Consider the following 21,607-nt stretch of genomic DNA (forward strand, 5'->3'; position numbering starts at 1 on the left):
TAAAAAAAAATGCGTTTTATTAAACTAAATCAATAATATAGATATTATTACCTATACTGCCATTCTTGCTTGTATTAAAAACACTGCAAATTTTTATGACTTTTAGTAATTGTTCTACACTTAAAGTTTATTTTTAATATAGGTAGTTGCCAAGATGAATACCCTAGGCAAATTAGGTAGTAGGTACATTGCAACTTTGATGTCACGTCAAACCGTGAATGCACCAGTGTAATTGTGGCGCTGTTTGAAGGATAAAGTTGTCAAACCCGCTTCAGGATTTGTCACTGTGTTTGCCATTTCGAGTTGTTGGGAGTTTAACCTCGTCATACAAAATGTTTCCATCTCTAAAGCTATTCTATCACAACATAATACTCCTTACTAAATCACGATGACTGAATACAGAATAGAAATTGTATTCACTCATATATAATAGTATATTCGTATTAGGAAATTTAATTATAGCTTCGATTTAGTAATGATATAACGTATTTAAATAAAATTATCAGCACGTATTTTCAACCGATGTCAGTTTAGTCTTTAACTTTCAAGTGTCTCTGGTAATTTAAATGGTTACATATAAGTTGTACGTATGCAGTTTATCCTGGGACACTTATTCGTGCGCCGCAGTACGTGAAACATGAGTTTGTATAACATGTAATCAAATGACGAGTTCTTCGTTGAACATTTCAACGTAGAATACATTTGTACGTATTTTACAAAATGCGGCGATAGTTTACAAATAGTACTGTTCCAATTAGATTAACCCTAACCTAACCTAAATTAGTAAATACATCTCATAAACTTCGCCACATGTTGTAGCATACGTACAAATATACTCCACGGTGAAATGTTCAACGAAGAACTCGTCATTTGATTAAATGTCACACAAACTCATGTTTCACGTACTGCGGCGCACGAATAAGTGTCCTGCGGTGAACTGTTTACGTACAAATTTCCGGATATGAATTTAGATATCGTAAAATTTATAATATTCTCTATTCGTAAAGTCTCTGTTGGACGAGAAACGTAGAAATATATCATAGCACATAATAAATAATAACAACTGATTATTTTGACTTATCCAATTCTACCTTATTACAACTAACGTATCATACACAGTTAAGTGTTTCGAAAATACACTGTTTACCTAACTTTTAAAATGGTTCCATAGTCTTCTGTTTAATAGTGTCTTATTACACGTTTGTCTTTTGTGAGGTCACCGAGATTATCTGTTTGAAATATTGCATATTGTTTAATAATTAATACCTACTCGAAAACCCGTTTCTTATTTGAAAACAAAGATAAAGCTCATTCCACAATCATTAATAATAAAAATGACAATCTTTTACGGTAGTGTTTAATTATATTAACTAATTACGTTCATACAATTTGCAATAAATGGTTTCATACTATTGAAAGAACAATATTTGTATAGTTTTAAACATTTTTGACAAGGGTTTTGCAATTTATTTAAATATTTATTTTTTATTTTGGGAGCTCCTTGTCAGTAAAGGACCCTATACAGTGGTGAAGGGTGGAGGTAGGCTGTTAAGATTTACACACTTTACTTTGCCAGTCATACTTAATTATTATCATTGAACTAATAATACAATTTGCAGAAGGTGTTAGCTATTTTTTTTAATTCATTAAGCCCTGATTTGCCAAACCATTCTTCTTCGACCATGTCCGATCCTAATAGTATCATATGAGCCTCTATAGAGTAGAGGTTTGTATTGACAGATTTTTGTTTTTTACGATAAATGGATGTCAGCCACTTGCTCAACCTATTAGGTCCATACCCCGACACACACAAATTGAAAAAAATTATGTGACTTGCCAGACCCAGGATTTGAACCTGAGACTCACGGCGTTATAGTCCAACGCTTAAGCCGCGCGGCCACCGTGGGCGTCCACAGAATAGAGGTTTGTATTGACAGATTTTTGTTTTTTTACGAGAAATGGATGTCAGCCACTTGCTCAACCTATTAGATCCATGCCAAACCATACTCGATAAAAAATTCTTCTGTCTATAAAATATCGAAAATTATGTATGGTTTAATGGCATAATTTTAGATATTTTATAGATAAACGAACATTTTTTTGACTATTATCTACTACGACTTGGATTAGGTAGTGCTTAATTAAATTTTAATATCTAACAAACACTATCTACACATTATAACCTTAGTTCAATTAAAACAAATACGTATGACTTGGCAAAGTTTAATGTGCAACGTTTATATTGTATCTTAACAGCCTACCTCCACCCTTTGCCACTGGCCCTACACCTAATCGCACTGGTAAATTCGTGTCTTCCAACTGGTGATCTAAAGCAAAGGAGCGAAGATGATCAATGATGATATTAGAAGTGGTCGGACCCATTTCAATTCGTGACACTCAGTATGCGGATACTCAGGGCGCTTATCGTCAGCGGACAGCAGAGCCAGTCCAAAAACAACAAAAAAATCTTTCTTAACTTTCTTCTTTAAGCACTACGGTGCATGGTTGCAGCATCAGTCCCATGCGGTTCCGTCTCGGGACGGAATGAGCACTTAAAATCATTTCTTTAAATCGTTTAAAGCGTCATGAAAAGCGGCCGTGCATATCCACGGCTGTGCATATATGACGGGTGGTGGTGGGAACTTTAACGTATGTCCTCTTTGAATTATTAATAATAGTTTTTAAAACGAAGTTTTAAATAAAATAAAATTTATGAATAGAGAGATAATCTATTTGAAACATATATTTATATATATTCCTAATCTTTCTGTAGTATAAAATCATTAGGTAAAAGTATTTCTTTTAAGTATATAAAACTGTGGAAAATCCAAGCGAGCTTTCGTATTAGTGCTTACAAGTTTAGGTACATCATGTTTACCTGATAAATGAATATGATATATTACTGTAGCATATCTATCCATGCTATACCTTTGGGATTTTGTCGACCATAATTTTCACTAAGAATTACGTATACAAGAAACATCAATCGATAAATAACACTGCGGGACTCACCCATTATTAACATCACGATGGGCAGGGTCGACAGACAGGCCAAAAGAACCGTCACAATGACTGAAAAATAAAAAATAAATACATTCATCAATATAACGTGGATTAATTTTATTCATATATAGAAAAACTTTTACTGTTTTGATGTGAGTGTTCATTTATTTGTAATCTTAGCTTAATTAAAAATAAAAGAATACAAAATAATATTGAATTACGTAACTGTTTAAGTACCAAAAACTCAAACATTTACGATGGTTAAGTATAATATTGAAGCTTACATACGTCCCGATTTGATCGGGATTGTCTCAGTTTAACAATGGATCCCAAAATCTCAACCGGATTGTCATATTTTCCGGCTTATAATGTTATAGTATATAATATAATATCGATGAATGGAGCCTTTAAACGTCATAATGTATTATATTTTATTAAAATTATATTTAATCAAGATGGCGTTACATTATATTATTGCATTTTTGTTGTTATTACGTAAGTCATCGCCGTACGTTGAAGTTAACTTCTTCACCGTGGAGCATTTAATTACTATTTAAATACCACATGTAAATAACATGCTAATTATATCGAATGGCCAACTAATGAGGACACAACAGGTGTGCCGTCAGCGCTCCAAACCACACTCGTTCTTAATCGGGCGTATCGTGAGATCCTACGTCTGGCTGTAAAGCGTCAGTATTTTTTTTATGATTTTGAAACTCTCAGGAGTAGCTTCTCAAGACTAAGTTTTCCACCATTCAAGTGTTCTTGGCTGAGTTTGTGCTCTTGAGTGAGAAGTGAACCAAAAAGCAAAACTATTAACTGTAATAAATGACTAAATCTAATACAAAATTTCGAATAATCTATGAAAGTCATCATCACGTTGACAGTATGATAACACATTTTTTTAATGCACCACTATTGGCATTTGTGGCGACCAGGTTGGACAGTGCGTCGGGTCTAACAGCTGTTTAAACCGACTTTAGTAGTCACTCTTTCCTTTTCGTACACATTTTAGTACATTTCAAGATTATATGGTTTACATGGCATGATAATCGGTTCATAAGACTTGCTAACGAAGCCACCATGTCTAGCCAAGAATTGACTGGTGTCATGGTCTGGAGTCAAAGTGGTTATCTCTATTCGCTATCGCTAGGCAGTGGAAAAACGAGGTTGTCTTTGACATTGTGTTTACATTGTATATAAGCTTCACAATTTTGGATTGCATTTCTATTAATATTGACGTAGTTTTTTTAATTTTATTAATGGTCAAATTCAAATGATTTTAATTAAAGAAAGAGTTTTTAACTTATTTTGTCCCGGTTTGGAAAAAACATTACTTTGGTATGATTAAGTATACTGTGTATCGGTTATGGCAACAAACTTAACACCGTCACAATGCTGAATTTAAAACGATGAAAGCAGGACGCTGATGAAAATCGTGTATGATAAGATCGGCATTAATTCAAAACTACGTTATCACGAACTTCCGACTGCCTGTCTCTCATTCTGTCCATCCGCCTCGCGCTCGAGTGAAACATCCCGACTTCAAAGAGGAATTAGGTATTTCCGAGATCTTCACGAAAACCTTAATTGACTTGCCTTATCACTTTGTAAGGTACGATGCAGGGATCTGCAACAGTACGGCCGTTGGAATATTTTGTAGTGCTATCACTTGAATCTGGACAAAAAATATCGACTATTTTGTTCTGACATCTTGGCCCAGGTAAATATTATTCAATATTGAATTCATTTAATCAAATATTATATATATTGAGCGATATATATATATGATACAATTAAATAAAACAGATAACACAGGTCAACAAATAAATTAAAAGTGTGAAATTATCAGAAAATTATTATTAAAAAAAATAAGCTCAAGCTGATATTAAAACACGTCTCCGGAAAATTGTACGTATGCAGTTTGCCGTATTAGACTTCAACCGTGAAATTTTGTATCGGAAATATATGGCCATATATTAAAGACAGTCGAACTTATTTAGGTCGTATAATACTGACATAAAATTCATGTCTTAATAAAACACGGTTCTTGTCGGTTTAAACTTTTTAGAAGCCAGCAGCAAGAAAAATGAAAATAGCTGATATTTTGGATTATTTGTTAAGTTAGGTTAGGTTTTCATTCTTGAATTCATTAATTTTGGCAAAATCAACTATGAAAATTGAATTCATGTTAATATTGAATCTATTAAAATTGAAGACTGTATAGTATACGGCCATTTCTTTCCGATAGGAAGCTCACGGCGAACTGTATCACGGTGAAATGTTTTACGTACAATTTACATGTCCCCATTGAAATAAAGATCAGACCACACGATGGGCCAGCGATTTAGAGATCTGCGATATGATGTGATGTACAGGATATTGTAAAATACATAATTCCATAATTTTGAGTGACACAGATTGAAGCTGTGACTAGCAGACGTCTTTGAGAACGTGAAGGAACTCACATAATGCTCTTTTCTTTGAAAATTATTGTAAAGTTGGAGAGAGGGTCTGAAAAACAGATCCTCGCTCACAAGAGGAGCGATATGACAGCAGGACGCAATCAAAACCTCGGTAAAATTATAACTAATAAAAATAAAATAACAGTTAAGTAAGTACTTACTCAAAACATAAATTTTATTTCGTATAATGATGAAGTGTCTTAATGGAAATATTGAATATTTCAATAGACAAAATATTAGAAACATTCAAATTATTGGTAATTAAGAATGTTTTTGAATGTTAGATTCATAAAAATCAACGTGAGATACATCACAATTTTTGTATGTCAAGTGGGATTGGGAATATGAAACAGAATTATACTTAAAAACTCAATGAAGTTGACCTTTGAAAATTGAATAAATTAACTTTTAATTCATCATAGTTTTAGCGTAGAGATATCAAATATGTATTGCACTTGCATTACAAATGCTCATTATTAAATTATTTTTACACATTAAATAATTATCATAAAACCAAATCTTTGGCACGGATAAGATTTATGATGAAAATACGCAAATTCTTCATTAACTCGTATGGTAGAAGTGTGTAATAGGTGACAGCAGAGAGTCCTCCAGAGAAAGTATGTAGGACGTAGTTTTCAACAACATACAAAGTAAATTATGAGAATATTTAATATCTTACCAGTTCTATTGACGATCCTCATGGCCCTGCAGACAAAATCGCAGGTCCCAGACGCCTCCATGTTGGCATCCTTGAGCTGGTATGCGACGGACCCGTAGGTGGTGAGGGCGGACGGAAGACCTCGCGCGTGTGCAGAGCTGTCAACTCCTGACATGCTACCTCCGCCGGCGCCGCAAAGCCTTCGCTGCTCGTCCCCGGACACCTGGAAAGCCTTACTTCGTGGTCACGCGGGTCTAGCACATTCTTTTGCTAATAATTATTCAGTAAACAACTGTTATAGGTAGCAAGATATTATAATAAAATAAAAATACCTACAATAAAATATTTATAATATTTCAGTCCACGTAATTCAATAACAACCAGTATATGCCTACTTTAATAATTACAGATAATATAATAATTGTAGATAGCTGAATACTGGGATCATACGGAAAGATGTTACGACATTTAAAATTATCCTCAATAGTGAGGAACGCGAAAACAAAATTTGTTGATGTTGCTTAGGTTATGTGACGCATAAAATATTATTCTGTTTTGTGTAGCATAAGTAGCGAATGAAAAAACTTGGTTAGTAAGCTTTGTGTTAAATATCATTTGACTGATATTAAAAACTTTAAAAGTAAAAAATATGAATATGTATATAAAAGAAAAAACGTAAAATATGGTATTTTGTAAAATGTGTCTAGAATAAGTGTACGTACCTAATTTATTAATAATATTATGTATGATCAAACACACTCAAAATCATTCATATCTAAAGAACTTTTAAATTAAAGTATTCGTAGTTGGTTCTTTAAGGTTCCACGTGCTCAGCGTAGGTCAAAATGGAGCTTGTATGGTATTTTTAGAGCATAACCCTGGACATTTCTTAAACGTTGTAGATAGTCTATTTATATAATTTTGAAAGCTTATTATCCTTTATCTTTATTTTAAACTATTAAAAATGCTTTTTTATATATTTTTTTTCGGTAATGTACATGTTCAAACACGCGCGTTAACATGATTTTAATCCCTACTTCATTTATCGTTTGTCAATTTATGGCTACAGCTATATGTTGTAACTTAGCCACTGGGAAATGCCAATAAAAATGGCATATTTCAAAAAAATACAACCTTAATCTAAGGTCAATAATTATTATAAAGAAAATATTATTCGTAGGAGGTTTATCATATTTGAATAGTCAAAGACATAGCTTATAATCAATATCTTTAGAATTATCTTCAAATGTGTTAATCGTGCCCATTTTTGAATAATAAAATGCCTAATTCTTGTAAAATTTGGGATCAAAAAGATTATAAAATATATTTTTTTTTCGTAAATATGTCACTATATAATATTAACAATAATTTTACTAATAGTTTTTTAAATGCGTTTAAAAATCAATAAATCTAAAAAATCTATAAAATCTGCACATGGACGTATGACTTTATTCTAAAACATTAGAGTAAAAGGTTTAAAAGAATACTATTTTATGTAATAAAAATACTTTATGCAGTCATCAAATGAATTGTAATGAATAAAATAAATAAATTAAGAATAAAATAAATATAAAAGATAATAAGGCTTCAAAATTACATAAATAGATTTTCTACAACGTTTGAGGAATGTCCAGGGTTATGCTCTAAAAATACCATACAAGCTCCATTTTGACCTACGCTGAGCATGCGGGCCGTTAAGGAAGATGGGGCTGATAATAAGTAAAAAATTAAGAACTACCGGTATTACGTTTGGGACTTAATTAATCCTTCAAAATCTTTGATATAATAATCTATTTGTTTATTGAACGAATAATTCTCAAGATTTGAGAATGCAAAATTCTTTTTATTTATCATACATAATTTGAAAACACCCACTAGAAAATAATACGACGCCGTTGGAACTCGATTTGCGTCAATGTGCTTTACTAATAGGCCATCCATGGACTGAAACCGTATGCCATACTAAGCTTATCTTTTCAACTCATGGAAATATATTTTCACAAAGTATATTATAAGCATCTTATCGTATCCATTTGTACCATACACAAACCTACAAGTTTTGTGAAAATATATTTTCATGAACAAAAATCATAAGTATGGCACACAGATCTAAGCCGCATACAATTTCAGTCTATGGATGGATTCTAATTATTTAGCTACGTGTGTTGTATCTTAATATTTATCTTTGACAATGTGGAAGCGAGTTCTATTCAAGAATCAGACAATTCAGACTTTGTTTTTATTTGTTACTTTTATCATTTATATGCTATTGATTAATTTGACGAATTTAGCAACGAAGATATCAATTTTAAAACGCATATAAAGCAAAGCCTTAATGGATAAACCGAATGTGCCACCAAACCATGTGCTCCATTTAAGGTCAAAAATTTTAATATTTTAATTTTCTATCAACGTTTTTTGAATACATAGAAAATAATTAGTTAGTAAGTTTGATCTTATAACATTTTACGTGGAGTTTTTAAGATTCCAGCAAACCTCAATTTCCATAAGTACAAATGTATTTTTTTAATCAAAGCGGACACATACTTTAACGTTGAAAATTCCAACGTTTTGAGTCGGAGTGGCGTTAAAAAGCACTAACAAATAACTGTCATGGAAGAAAACAAACAAAATGAACGACAGCTAACTGTCAGAAACAATACGAAATACAAAGAAAGTATTTTTTTCCTTAGCCTTCAAAAATGTGACAAATCTTCATGTTTTCTCTCTACTTACTTTAAAAACACCTGAAACATTTCAGGTATTTTTCCTTTTGTGATAAAATGTGGGTTCTTATCTTTGATTTTGATGGATAAATAATAATATTGTTTTCCTTTGAATTCACACAACGTATCCGGGCATTCCACAGAATGGAGTAAACATAGTTAATAAATTGATTAAATCCTATATGATTAAAGTTTTTCGAATGGAATTTTTACAATTAACTCTTTAGTGATAAATAATAAAAAGGTGGTTTCACTGTGAAACTACTTTTTATTATTTTTTGTGCTGATATGATTTTGAGTAGAATTGTGGTAAGCAATGATTGCGGTGGGAACAAAGCTTTATCAGCATATTAATTCGCGTCAAAGGAGTTGATGTCAAAATTATTATTCAATTATTTTAATGTACATTTTCACAGGCCGTCAGCGGTATCAATTATCATTTACTCGGTAAGAAACGTTGATGGCAAAAATAATATTGTTTATTACAGGCACAACTTTACACGCATCCAGTTACTACACACAAATAATAACTTTACCTCAATTAATATTTATTATGTTTAATATGCATTTCTCACGTGGTCAACTAAAACTAAAGTTAGCTGACTGAAATTCATGAGTGTTTAGTGTCAGTATTATTCGATTGTGAGGGCTACAGTACATAGCCCATCACAATCGAGTGAAGATGTCACTTCGTATCACAGCGCCTCGGGCTGAATGTCTCACTCCGTTTTTATATTATATAATTGTATTGTTTATAACTGTTGCTCCTGTAATTATGTAACTGTACATTTCAATCTGTAAATAAACACGCAATTGAAATCTACAAGTCTTCATACTCCGCTCATCACACGTTCTCCCTAAAGAATAAACTGCTTACTACGATAACATATAGAACCAAAAATTTATTAAAAATATAGTTCTCAACAAAGTTATGTCTCTATGATTAAGCCTTAGTGAAATATGTACATTTTTTTAGAATAAATACAAAAAAAAAAGGTACTTTTTACAACGTTTTTTTTAGCTCGTATTCTTATTTGTCCGGTGGTTCTTTGTCCGGTACGAATCTTGCAATCGATTTTTAACTAACTTCCCGACTAGCTAGACATTTTAAACTTTTCGAATTTATCAGAACACGATGTCAATGCATTTTTTTTAAATACTTTTAGCCATCTTTAAGTAGAATTGAATTCATTTTCAGTTATTCAGTTTTGAATGAAAAGTTATTACGACACCATTATTGGTTGCTAGGACTCTGGGGTCCTAGCAACTAAATTATTAATATATACGTGCGTTACTATGGAAATCAATATGAATGTTAAAATGACATTTCAGTATTATTTCTATCAAGTACAATTTTTTTTGATCGTTTAAGCTAGTCAAATCAAGTTTATATGATTTAACAGAAAATTTTAAAACGTTGTATATAAAAAGTTCTTTTTATCTTGTAATTATTAAATTTTGATTTAGAATACTAGTTAGTATTGTCTGTAATATGTTATATTTTACAAAATATTCAATTGTTTGCAATTTTTTATGGTTTAGAATTTTTTATAGCTGCCGAGTAGTTAGTTTATTACATTGTATAACTGTATTTATAATTTAATTATTTAATTAATCAAAAAAACTTGTTCATAATAAATTAAATTAATCCATTTTTAATTTTCATCTATTATAATTGAACAAATCGAAAATCTTGGGGTGGAAATGATTGAATATTTTTATGAACATTAAGACTATCATCAATACCTGGAAATCACAGTACCTACTCTCGTTAACTTTCTCTTAAATCTTATAAAATATAAAAAAAATGCTTGTATATTGGGAGTTTATACGGTAGGACAGACTAATAACTTTTATATCTCCATTCTCTCACTAACTGCCACCAGAGCAGTAAATAAAAACGTAATTTTACCCAGTGCCTTAATAATATACGTTTTACAATTAATTAATTCTATAAAAAAATACGAAATTGATGTAAGTATTTATAATTTCAGGTCTAGTTCAGTGGTGGCGAATTGAAAATATTGCGTGTTACGTTTTGCACACGCAAAAACTATGCCGGCTTGGGAAATAATTATTATAAATTTTTAAAAGGCACCGAGCATACACATGGATTGCCAACAGTCTCGGTTTGGCCAGGATCATCCTAGAAAAGAATATTCAAAACGCAGCACTTAGCATAATTAGCAAAGAATGCCTAATCTAACAATAAGAACAAATTAGAAAAATGCATTTTGAGAATATAACCGGAATTACGATCGAATTTGAAAAAACAATCAGACTAAAAATAAACCAGAAAAAACTCCCAAGTTGGATTCTGAATAAAAATCTTATTTTGGGCTAGAAAGTTTATAGCACTCGGAAGAGGTACTAAAAAACCTCTGTTGAAGTTTAAAATGCTATTCTTACTATTTAAAAAAAATTCTTTTACCGATTTTCGAGATGCCGGCATTCAAATTTATAATAAAATATGGGTAAGTACTTATCTATTTATACTTTGGTTATTTCGTCGAAATTTTATTGATGTGTACGTAAAATCTCATATAATTTAGTTTCTCCATTTTGACTATTGAATCATGTACTTAACTGATAATTTTTTCCAACTTCTGCCATTCTTGGTAGTATTGAGCTGTTTCCCCCTGATAACTATCTTAGAAATCGGGAGCATCAGTTGTTTGTTCTTCCAAGATGCAGAACCAACCTACCATTGGTAATGCCAATTAGGAGGCTAATAACACTGTTCAAGCAAATCGCTTCGGATGACATATTTGACATAATTATTCCACCTGAGGATGAGTATTTTAATAAATTCATAAAATATGGTCTATTTAGCTCCTTCGGTGTACTTCCTTGTATCAAATTTATAATTTTTAATTTACTCTTTTTACTGTAATATTATATCTTTGTTTTAAAGTATCATGTTGTATGTTGTGAACGTTTTAAATTAATAGTTTGTTAAGTTCACCACATGTAAAATAAATAAAATTTGATTTGATAATCAGTTAGTATAACCTGCGTTGGTTACTTTGAAACCCATAAATTCTGAATATTACACCTACCCATAAAAATGTCACTGCTTATTTTGGATAATATAATTTATCACTGATAAAATTGGTGACAAATAATACATTCAAAAGATGACTACTAACTGAAAACAAAAAAAAAACTAAATTATTCAGAGTTTTAAAATCAAATACAGTGATTTTTATCTGAAATTATTTTGTGCTTGATAAAAATAGTTAGCATGACTAAATATTAATCATTACATCGAGGTTTTTGTTTTACACTTCTAAGAAAAATTAGCACATTTTTTCAATTAGTAACTGACCGTATTTGCCTACTGGCAGGTTAGCAAAACTAGCAAAAAGGTATGGTAATTTAGACGCTTGCGTATATATTTCTATTAGTTAAAGAAAAAAAGGGTCTGCGGAAAATATATTCGGCTGGATTCAGCCGACATTGTTTGTTACTTCGAAATAAGTTGGCATGGTTGGAATCCCTTTATCGCATTGACGTAGTCCCAAAATTAAAAAACAAAACAACTTCTCAAAAAACAAACCTTCAAATTTAATTATATCTATTAGAATGGTTATAATCTCAACAATGTCTCATAAGATTTTTACATGTAATGCAAACAGAGAATATCCGTGTCCGAAAACTTGTACGTATGCAGTTCGCCGTATCACACTTTACCGTGAAATGTTGTATCAAAAATATATGGCCGTATATTAAATACCGTCTAACCTCTTTTGGTCGTATAATACTGACATAAAATTCATGTCTAAATATAACACGTTGCTTGTCAGTTTACACTTTACAAGAAGCCAACAGCAAACAAATTTTGAAAATCACCGATATACTGAATTATTTGTTAGGTTAGGTTTTCATTCTTGAATTCATTAATGTTGCCAAAATCAGCTATGAAAATTGAATTATTGTTCATATTGTATCTAATAAAATTGGAGATCGTATAGTATACGGTGCTTGTCGGTTTACACTTTACAGGAAGCCAGCAGTAAATAAATTTTGAAAATCTCCGATATACTTGGTTATTTGTTAGGTTAGGTTTTCATTCTTGAATTCATTAATTTTGCCAAAATCACCTATGAAAATTGAATTATTGTTCATATTGTATCTAATAAAATTAGAGACTGTATAGTATACGGTATCTTTTTCCGATAGAAAGCTCACGGCGAACTGTGCCACGGTGAAATGCTTTACGTACAATAATTGACATGTAACCGAGAACATCAGTGACCACAACATACGATACTACGAATTATTATCTTCTCCGCGAGGTGTAGCATCGCGTGTCACTCTCATATCGTCCTATCGCCCTAGGCACTGCTTCTCTTTAGCAATAGTGTCGAATGTCACTGTTGTATGTCGTTTTTACTGAGCTAGAAAGATATATATTTTACATTGAATCTATAGGTACGATGATAATGTCAAAATATGTTAAATCGCATTTTAAATATATTTTCATTACCGATAAACCGGGATTTACTTGCCAAAAGTTATGTTTGCAATTCACCAGTATGGTTTGGTGAATATAAATGCTTATTATTCACTCTTTATCAATATTTTCCCAAAATTATGGTATGTTCCCTTTTACCAGTAAAACGGATCAATAGGAACGGAAAGAGTATACTGCAAAGTTTAATAAAAAACACACGATTAAATAAAGAAATATTTAGTTAGAAAAAAAGATATTTTATTTATTCTTTAATCAGTGGATTAGCTGGAACAAACTAAGTACCTACCTATTTAATGGCGTTGTGTTTATTCTTGTCCTAGACACGTTAGACAAAGTTTTATCAGACATGCGAAACACGCGAATCGCAACAAACTTTTTCAAGTCTGATAAATAACAAACGGTCTAGTTTCATATCCTATCGAAGTTTTACATAAGACAGAAAAATAAATTATCTGTCAAATAACATACATATTCGAATGCAAACAGTAGTATTTTGGCAATTGTAGCACACTTATTTCTGGAAACCTGTTCATATTCACCCCGTTTTACGGTAATATAAAACCAACATACAACTTATTCTAAATATCTAATTGCTTAGAGACGATGATATTTTTTACTAATTTCATCGGTGTCTACAAATTACTTGTCTTGTTATAGCGTTTAAATTATAATTATGAAAACGTCAATTGCTCAAAATGTATAGAAGATGAATGTAAGGAAATTCATTTTAAAGGGATCTTAAGTTTAGATTACCGAACCACCCCTAAGTTAAAATGATTTTTTTTGTCATCGCATTGAAATTTAATGTAAAATGAATAGATATTAATTGTATCGTCATTAGTCGGGATCAATTCACTGCTGGATGAAGGCCTCCCTAAGCCTCTTCCAACTGTCTCGGTTCTGTGTTGTTTGCTGCCACGTATTTCCGCCGAACTTTACCAGTTCGTCAATCCAGTGGCTTTTATGGCGACCCTGTGGCCGTTTCGTGCCCCTTGGGTACCACTGGATGACGGCATTTGTCCAGCGGCCGTCCTTTCGGTGAGCAATGTGCCTCGCCCATCTTCATTTCAGCTGTTTGGCAACGTCTATTACATCGCGTACTCCTGTCTGCTTCCTAACCCATTCGTTTCTCTTACGGTCCTTTCGCGTGATACCCAACATACACCTCTACATGCCTCGCTGTGCGACTCTTAGCCTTTGGACACCTCTCGTGTTGAGGGTCCACGTCTCGCAGCCATACGTGAGCATGGGTAGCACACATTGATTGAACACCCTACGCTTAAGACATAATGGTAGGTCACTCTTGAAGATACTATTCAGACGTCCGAAAGCACTCCATCCCAGCTTTGTTCTTTGAGCAATTTCATCGTGCATACTTCCGTCTATGGGCACCTGTTGTCCGAGATAGACGTAGCTGCTGACTTGCTCGAGTTGGGTGCCATTAATACAGATAATCGCAGGGTCCGAAAGACAGTTCCTTATCACTTTTGTCTTTGAGACGTTTATCTTTAGGCCGACCGTTTGACTGACATCCGCGAGTTCTCGCATTCTACCTTGGATGTCTTTCGGGTCGTGTGAGTGTGTACATTAAAATAATAATATTAAGAAAATTAACACTATCGACAAAATACGTCTATTACTATACTATTGTCGTAAATTTTTTTAATATCGATTTAACAATCCCGGTTAAATAAATAACACATAAAATTAACCAATACCTGAAAAAAATCTTCGCGTAGGTACGTCTTTCGAATAAATGCATTTTTTGATCTTTGCTAAGTTATTTAGTACACGTAATGTCATTTCCCTCCATTTTCGAAGTGAAAAGGGGCGCTCTCACTTTTATTCTTTTATGGTTTTCGTCTGGATTCGGGACTTGGAGGTGGACAAATAACACACCGGAATCGTGGTGGAAAACAACGAGTTTTATTTACGTTAATATAATATACTAATGGTTACATTTTTATAATTTCTTTTATGCGTAGCGCGAGTGAACAATGTTTACTGTCTGGCAGTTGACCGCTTATTAACCGCCATTTTATGTTTTGCCCCAGCGAGAAGCGTTGTCGCAAACGGCGACAATAGCGACGTTGCAGATATTTTTAAACGGCCGGGATTTACAACATTGCCGGCTTTATTTTTATTTATTTTCGTGATCAACCCTTACTATTTGTTGGTTTGATACTGATTTGGGTCTATCCAGAATCACAGAGACATCCCCAAATGGGGGCCATTTGGGAATGTAATACTAAGTAATTATAGCCTGTGTCAGTTGTATATTTTTATAGTATGCAGGTTATAAATAGTATCTCAAGATCTCGAAAGATAAACTCCAGGTATTTAAAAACGATTCATACAGAATAAGATACAACATACATAAATTATTATAATGTAAATTCAAACTGTTGTCTGCAATTTAATCAACTGTATTAAACTGTTTTATGAAAAAACTATTGACTAAATCACACAACTTGTTGAATTAAATGTCATTCATATTTTTTTCGGTGCGTGTTTAATTCAGAGGAAATAATAAATACATCTATAAGTATATTCATTTAAAACTAACAAATATTTCGACTCATACACATACGATTCAGAGTAAAAATAATAATTGTAAAATCAAAGTAAGTGATACTATCAACATTTTTTTCGTCATTAATAATAGTATTTGACCCGTCACTGCTATCCAATGTTGCTTGGCTCGCGGCAATTGTCGTCGCTTGCGGGGGTTAATTGGAGCAGACCGGATCTTCTTGTGGGGTGGAAAATGCGTCTCGATTGAGGCTTCGCTGAACGGCTTTTAGGAAAGAAAAGATCGTTTTATAAACCCTCATCTCCGTCTTTTGGGGACTTTTCTTTTTTTTTGGTTGCACACTTTCACAACCAATTTAAAGTCACTCAGTCACGATTTTGGGATGCCTTCTTCTAGATTTTTTGTGACTGAAACATTTCAGTCTTCTTGCACTATTTAACGCAGTGGTTTCCAACATTTTTTGGTCAGTAATTTCTATTAACTTTCCACTCACCCTTAAATGGACGATACATATCGACAGTGCTAAGTTAAGTGACAGAAGAGCAATTATTTATATATAATATGTACCTAATATCAGTTACATTAACATTTTATAACGTTTTTATTATGTCGTATTCTTATTTGTCCGGTAGTTGTTTATCCAGTAAAAATATTGCAATCGATTTTTAACTAACTTCCATTTGAAACTTTTAGAATATATAAGAACACGATGCCAATGCATTCTTTTAATACTTTTAGCCATCTTTAAGTAGAATTGAATTCATTTTCAGTTAATTCTGTTTTGTATGAAAAGTTATTTCGGAAGAAATCCGTTAAAATTAAAACACTACTATTGGTTGCTAGAGGTCTGGGGTCCTAGCAAATAAATTATTAATATATACGTGCGTTACTATGGAAATCAATATGAAATATCAAAATGACATTTCAGTATTCTATATTTATTCGGTATTTCTATCAAGTACATTTTTTTTTTGATCATTTAAGCTAGTCAAGTCAAGTTTATATGATTTAAATTTAAAAACGCTGTAAATAAAAAGTTCTTTTTATCTTGTAATTATTTCACTTACTACCACCAAAAAAAATAGTTATAATTTCTTCACGGAATAGCTTTTGCTAACGAACTTTTTTAGATGCCAAATATGACGTTCTAACTCTCACTATTGATATAAAAAGCGGCGTGCGGTCTATAGATGCTGTAGATGCAGCGCATCACCATAAATAACCGATACAGTACTATGTAAAAATTTGATGAATATATTTATTATGGGATTGTAGGTACCTACTGTATATTTCACTGAACACACTTCTAGCTGTGCTATATTATAAACATTTAGTATTGATTGAAAAAAAAATATATATTAATGCTATCAGGCTACAGTATCACACACTATACTACTTTATCAGTCATCTGCCAAGATTGAATGAGTTACAAAATGTTATGTACGAGTAGTAATATACCAAATGTTAGGTAAATATATTATTAGTATTATTCAACACCATTCCTATAAACAAAAGTCACCGCACGCTACTGAATATTTTTTTTTGACCATCTTCTTCTTCTTCGATGGCGCTACAGCTCTAGTCAATTCCTAGCCTCCTCCAGCCAGAACGGTCCTCCGCACGTCTTTTCCAGTTCCTGGTTTTTAGCAGCTGGTTGGCATCTTTTGTAATGTTATCACCATTTTTTTGACCATATCCGATCATAATAAAATCATATGATGGGCGTCGACAGAATGGAAGTTTTTATTAAGAGAGTTTTATTTTTACTAGAGATGGATGTTAGCCACTTACTCTGAAAAACAATAATACGTGTATTTTTGCTAGGCCCAGATTTTAAACATAGGACCCACGACATTATAAGCCGACGTATACGCCGCTCTGTCATAGTTGGTGTTATATAACCCGAATAATAAATAATTTTCGCTACATCATCCTTAACAAAATTCTACCCTTTTGCAGTTTTAATCTCAAATTTGTTTTTGATAAATTTATTACCAGTGTCCAGACTTATGAATAAAAATACACTACATATTATAATATTTTGTATGGCTGTTTTAAGCGGTTACGTGTCAAGAACCTCTTTTTCAATAAATTGTGATACATAGATCTAAAATATTAATAACAGTCTCTAATCTACTCTCAAATGTAGTATGTTTCCTTCCTTAATCAATACATAAAACTTGCCTATCAGCATCCATTATTTAAAAATATTTCTAGTTAAAGAAATTTTACTTGAATACCAAAAATATTTCATGTTTTGCTGTTTCCTCAAACATTAGTGAATTCTTGCGGAACTCCTAGCATGGCTCAACTCTGGTTGGGAATCACTGAATGTAAGGCAAAGCATGACGTATTTCAGAGCTTAGCACAATACGCTGAGAATGTAGTGGTGCGAAAAACGTTGAAGAAAGCCTTATTTATATTCATTTCCCTTTTCAAATTAATTTGTAGAAAACCTCACTCTGTTATCAAAAATCCGCTAACAGTTTCAAATCAGTGAATTCCGTTTATTACGAAAATTTTAAATCAAGGTATTAACTTTGATTCTTATGCCTAGAATTTCTTAAAACTTTAGTTTTAACATAATGCAATAATTTTCTAGTTAATTTTTATTTATATGATATGAGATTAGTATTATAAATTTCAGGTATACTCACCAAAGGTAAAAGTGTGTGTTTACCTTTGGTGAGTGTACCTGAAACATGGCGCCTGAAGATGCCGAAAGGCGAAACCCGGGTCGCAAAAAACGACTTAAATGGAATAGTACAGAGCTTGAATCCATTAGAATTTAAATTCAAATTCCATCAAGTACCTTCAGTCGATAGTATTAATATTATATTAAAAATATTGTAAGAGTTAAATAAAATATATTACAAGCAAGCGTGTATTAAAAATTACACGGAAATACTCACAACAACTTACTGTGGGGGCTAAAAAGGAACCGCTTGTTATTGTTATTTTGTGTACGAAATGATCTTTATTTTAGTAGTTGCAAAATTATTCATGTCTAAGAGCCTTTATCCTGATTTTAATTTTTCCTTTTATTATATTATTAAAGTATTACGACAGATAAAATACATATTTTTTTATGTTGTGAAAATGTACTTATCTCAATTCTATTTTATAAAGTAAGTTTTTTTTAAATAAAATTTAGTTTCAATGCTTCAAGATACATTAAATTTCATGTTTTAATGTACTGCAGTGTGTATTTTAAAGGTACTATAGGATAGGGTATCTTGAAATAGTTTCCCGTTTATCATTGTTTTGTACCTCATAGTATAATATTAGCACAACACTGTCAGTCTTTGTAGCTGTGGGAGCTGGTTCGAATCCGATGGTTAATAAAAATAATAATTATGTTGTGTTTTGTATTTTGATTATCAGCAAGGGACCTAATAGATTGTGCCGGTCGGGAGAATATCTAATTAGCATTGTTTATTAGTTTTTATCTAGTTTGTTAACTTTTTTACTACCATGACGTTTCGTTAAAATAATAGATAATAATATCTTTCTTAAAAATAACAATAATGTTACAATTATTATTATTTTTGTATTTTATTCATAAAATAAATTCCCTCGCTGAATAATATGGAATATTTTATTGAAAAAATCACTATTATCTTTCGAATTGTAATGCGAGCACGCTGCCATTTTTGGGTATCGTAATATCGCGAATATAAAATAAGTATGTAAAGCCGATATATCGAATCTGTGGTATTTTCTAAGAGTATTCAGTGGCAAAGGGTGGAGATAGGCTGTTAAGATCCGCCATAAATAGTGCACATTAACCTTTTTCAGTCAAATGTATATGTTTTTATTGAAATAAGACTAAAATTTACAGATGGCATTGGTTGGGTTTTAAAAATCAATTAAGCCCTGTCTCAACCAGACCATAATAATATTGGTATATTTAAGGCGATATGAAAAAATTGTGCACATTTTTTCATTCTTACTTATTTGTTTTCGTTAGATTAAGAATACGTATTACACATATTGTTGGTTAATTTTTTTAATTCATCGAGGTATGCCTATACCAAACTATAATGGATAAAAATTATTATTTTATCTATAAAATATCCAAATGTATGTATGATTTAATTGCATAATTTTAGATATTTTATAGATATACGAGTATTTTTTGACTATTATCTATTATGGCTTGGTTTTCGCAAGGCTTAATTGAATTTTAAAAACTAACCAACACCACCTGTAAAATGTAGTCTTATTTCAATGCAAACAAGTATGTATGACTGACAAAGTTTAGTGTGCAATATTTATGGCGGATCTTAACAGCCTACCTCCACCCTTTGCCACTCTCTGTAGAGACCCATGTACTCAGAAACAAAAATGTTAGTTTTAGTGATATTATAATATATTAAATGTATGCAGCCTAAATCGTCTCTGTTTGGGTAAAAGATAATGATTGTAATATTATAAATCAATTAAGTAGGTAGGTACCAAGGTAAGTTTAATTTTATATGGATACATTTTTGAATAATAAACACATAATGGTTTTTATGGTTGTTTTATTGTATGCACATCTTGTACAATAAATTATCGCAGTATCCGAGGAACGATTATTCAATTGAAAGATTAATTGTGAGCTGCTTGATTGAAAGATTTGATATCGACTACTCATAATAATCAATATAATAATATGATAAGTTACAGTGACAAGTACTTAATAACGTATCCGGAAATTTGTACGTAAACAGTTCACCGCAGGACACTTCTTCGTGGGCGGCAGTACGTGAAACATAAGTTCGTGTAACATGTAATCAAATGACGAGTTCTTCGTTGAACATTTCACCGTGGAGTATATTTGTACCTATGCTACAACATGTGGCAAATTTTATGAGATGTCTTTACTAGGTTAGGTTAGGTTAGGTTAGGGTTAATCTAATTGGAACAGTACTATTTGCAAACTATCGCCGCATTTTGTAAGATACGTACAAGTGTATTCCACGGTGAAATGTCAACGAAGAACTCGTCATTTGATAAAATGTTATACGAACTCATGTTTCACGTACTGCGGCACACGAATAAGTGTACCACGATGAATTGCATACGTACAATTTACATGTAACCACTTAATTATCGTCTGAAATCATTAGTTCTACGTTATGTTGATAGATGTTACTATAGTACTCTGGAGGTCAAAATGTGAGATTTATCGTCAAGGTTAATATAATAATCATAAAACATCGTTTGATTATTTCATACATTCTTCTTCCAGTAAATTTATTTGGTCACATGTAAGTTGTACGTATGCAGTTCATCGTGGGACACTTAGTCGTGTGCCGCAGTACGTGAAACATGAGTTCGTATAACATTTTATCAAATGACGAGTTCTTTGTTGAACATTTTGCCGTGGAATACATTTGTACGTATCTTACAAAATGCGGCGATAGTTTGCAAATAGTACTGTTCCAATTAGATTAACCCTAACCTAACCTAACTTAACCTGACCTAACCTAGTAAAGACATCTCATAAAATTTGCCACATGTCGTAGCATACGTACAATAATACTCCACGGTGAGGCGGCTCTCGTGGTGCAGTGGGTAAGGCGCTGGCCTTCCACCCGAGAGTTCTGGGTTCGATTCCCGGTCATGACAAAAACATTTATGTGTTTTTCTCAAAGCCTGGGTGTTTGTGATTGTTCAATATTACTAACAACCACCTTGTACGAAAAAATAAGGACATGGTCATTAATAATTCTAAAAAAAAATTTGATTAAA

At 32.1% G+C, this 21,607-nt stretch overlaps 1 protein-coding gene across 2 annotated transcripts in view; it reads right to left on the bottom strand.

The window, feature by feature from the left end:
• LOC147075625 (uncharacterized) overlaps window positions 1-21,607 on the bottom strand; it is a 219,819-nt gene that overhangs the window by 88,712 nt on the left and 109,500 nt on the right. The window contains exons 4-5 of one of the 2 annotated variants that reach the window (XM_085941925.1): window positions 6,154-6,355; window positions 3,013-3,072 (exon numbers count right to left, since the gene is read on the bottom strand). In XM_085941925.1, the coding sequence (XP_085798051.1) occupies window positions 3,013-3,072; window positions 6,154-6,355 (262 nt within the window). Of the gene's footprint in view, window positions 1-3,012; window positions 3,073-6,153; window positions 6,365-21,607 lie in introns of both variants that reach the window. The other variant, XM_085941924.1, reaches the window with a different exon arrangement.

This window comes from Rhyacophila brunnea, unplaced genomic scaffold (assembly GCF_057557595.1).
Source record: "Rhyacophila brunnea isolate RB1 unplaced genomic scaffold, BYU_Rbru_1.0 scaffold_14, whole genome shotgun sequence".
Lineage (NCBI taxonomy): Eukaryota > Metazoa > Arthropoda > Insecta > Trichoptera > Rhyacophilidae > Rhyacophila > Rhyacophila brunnea.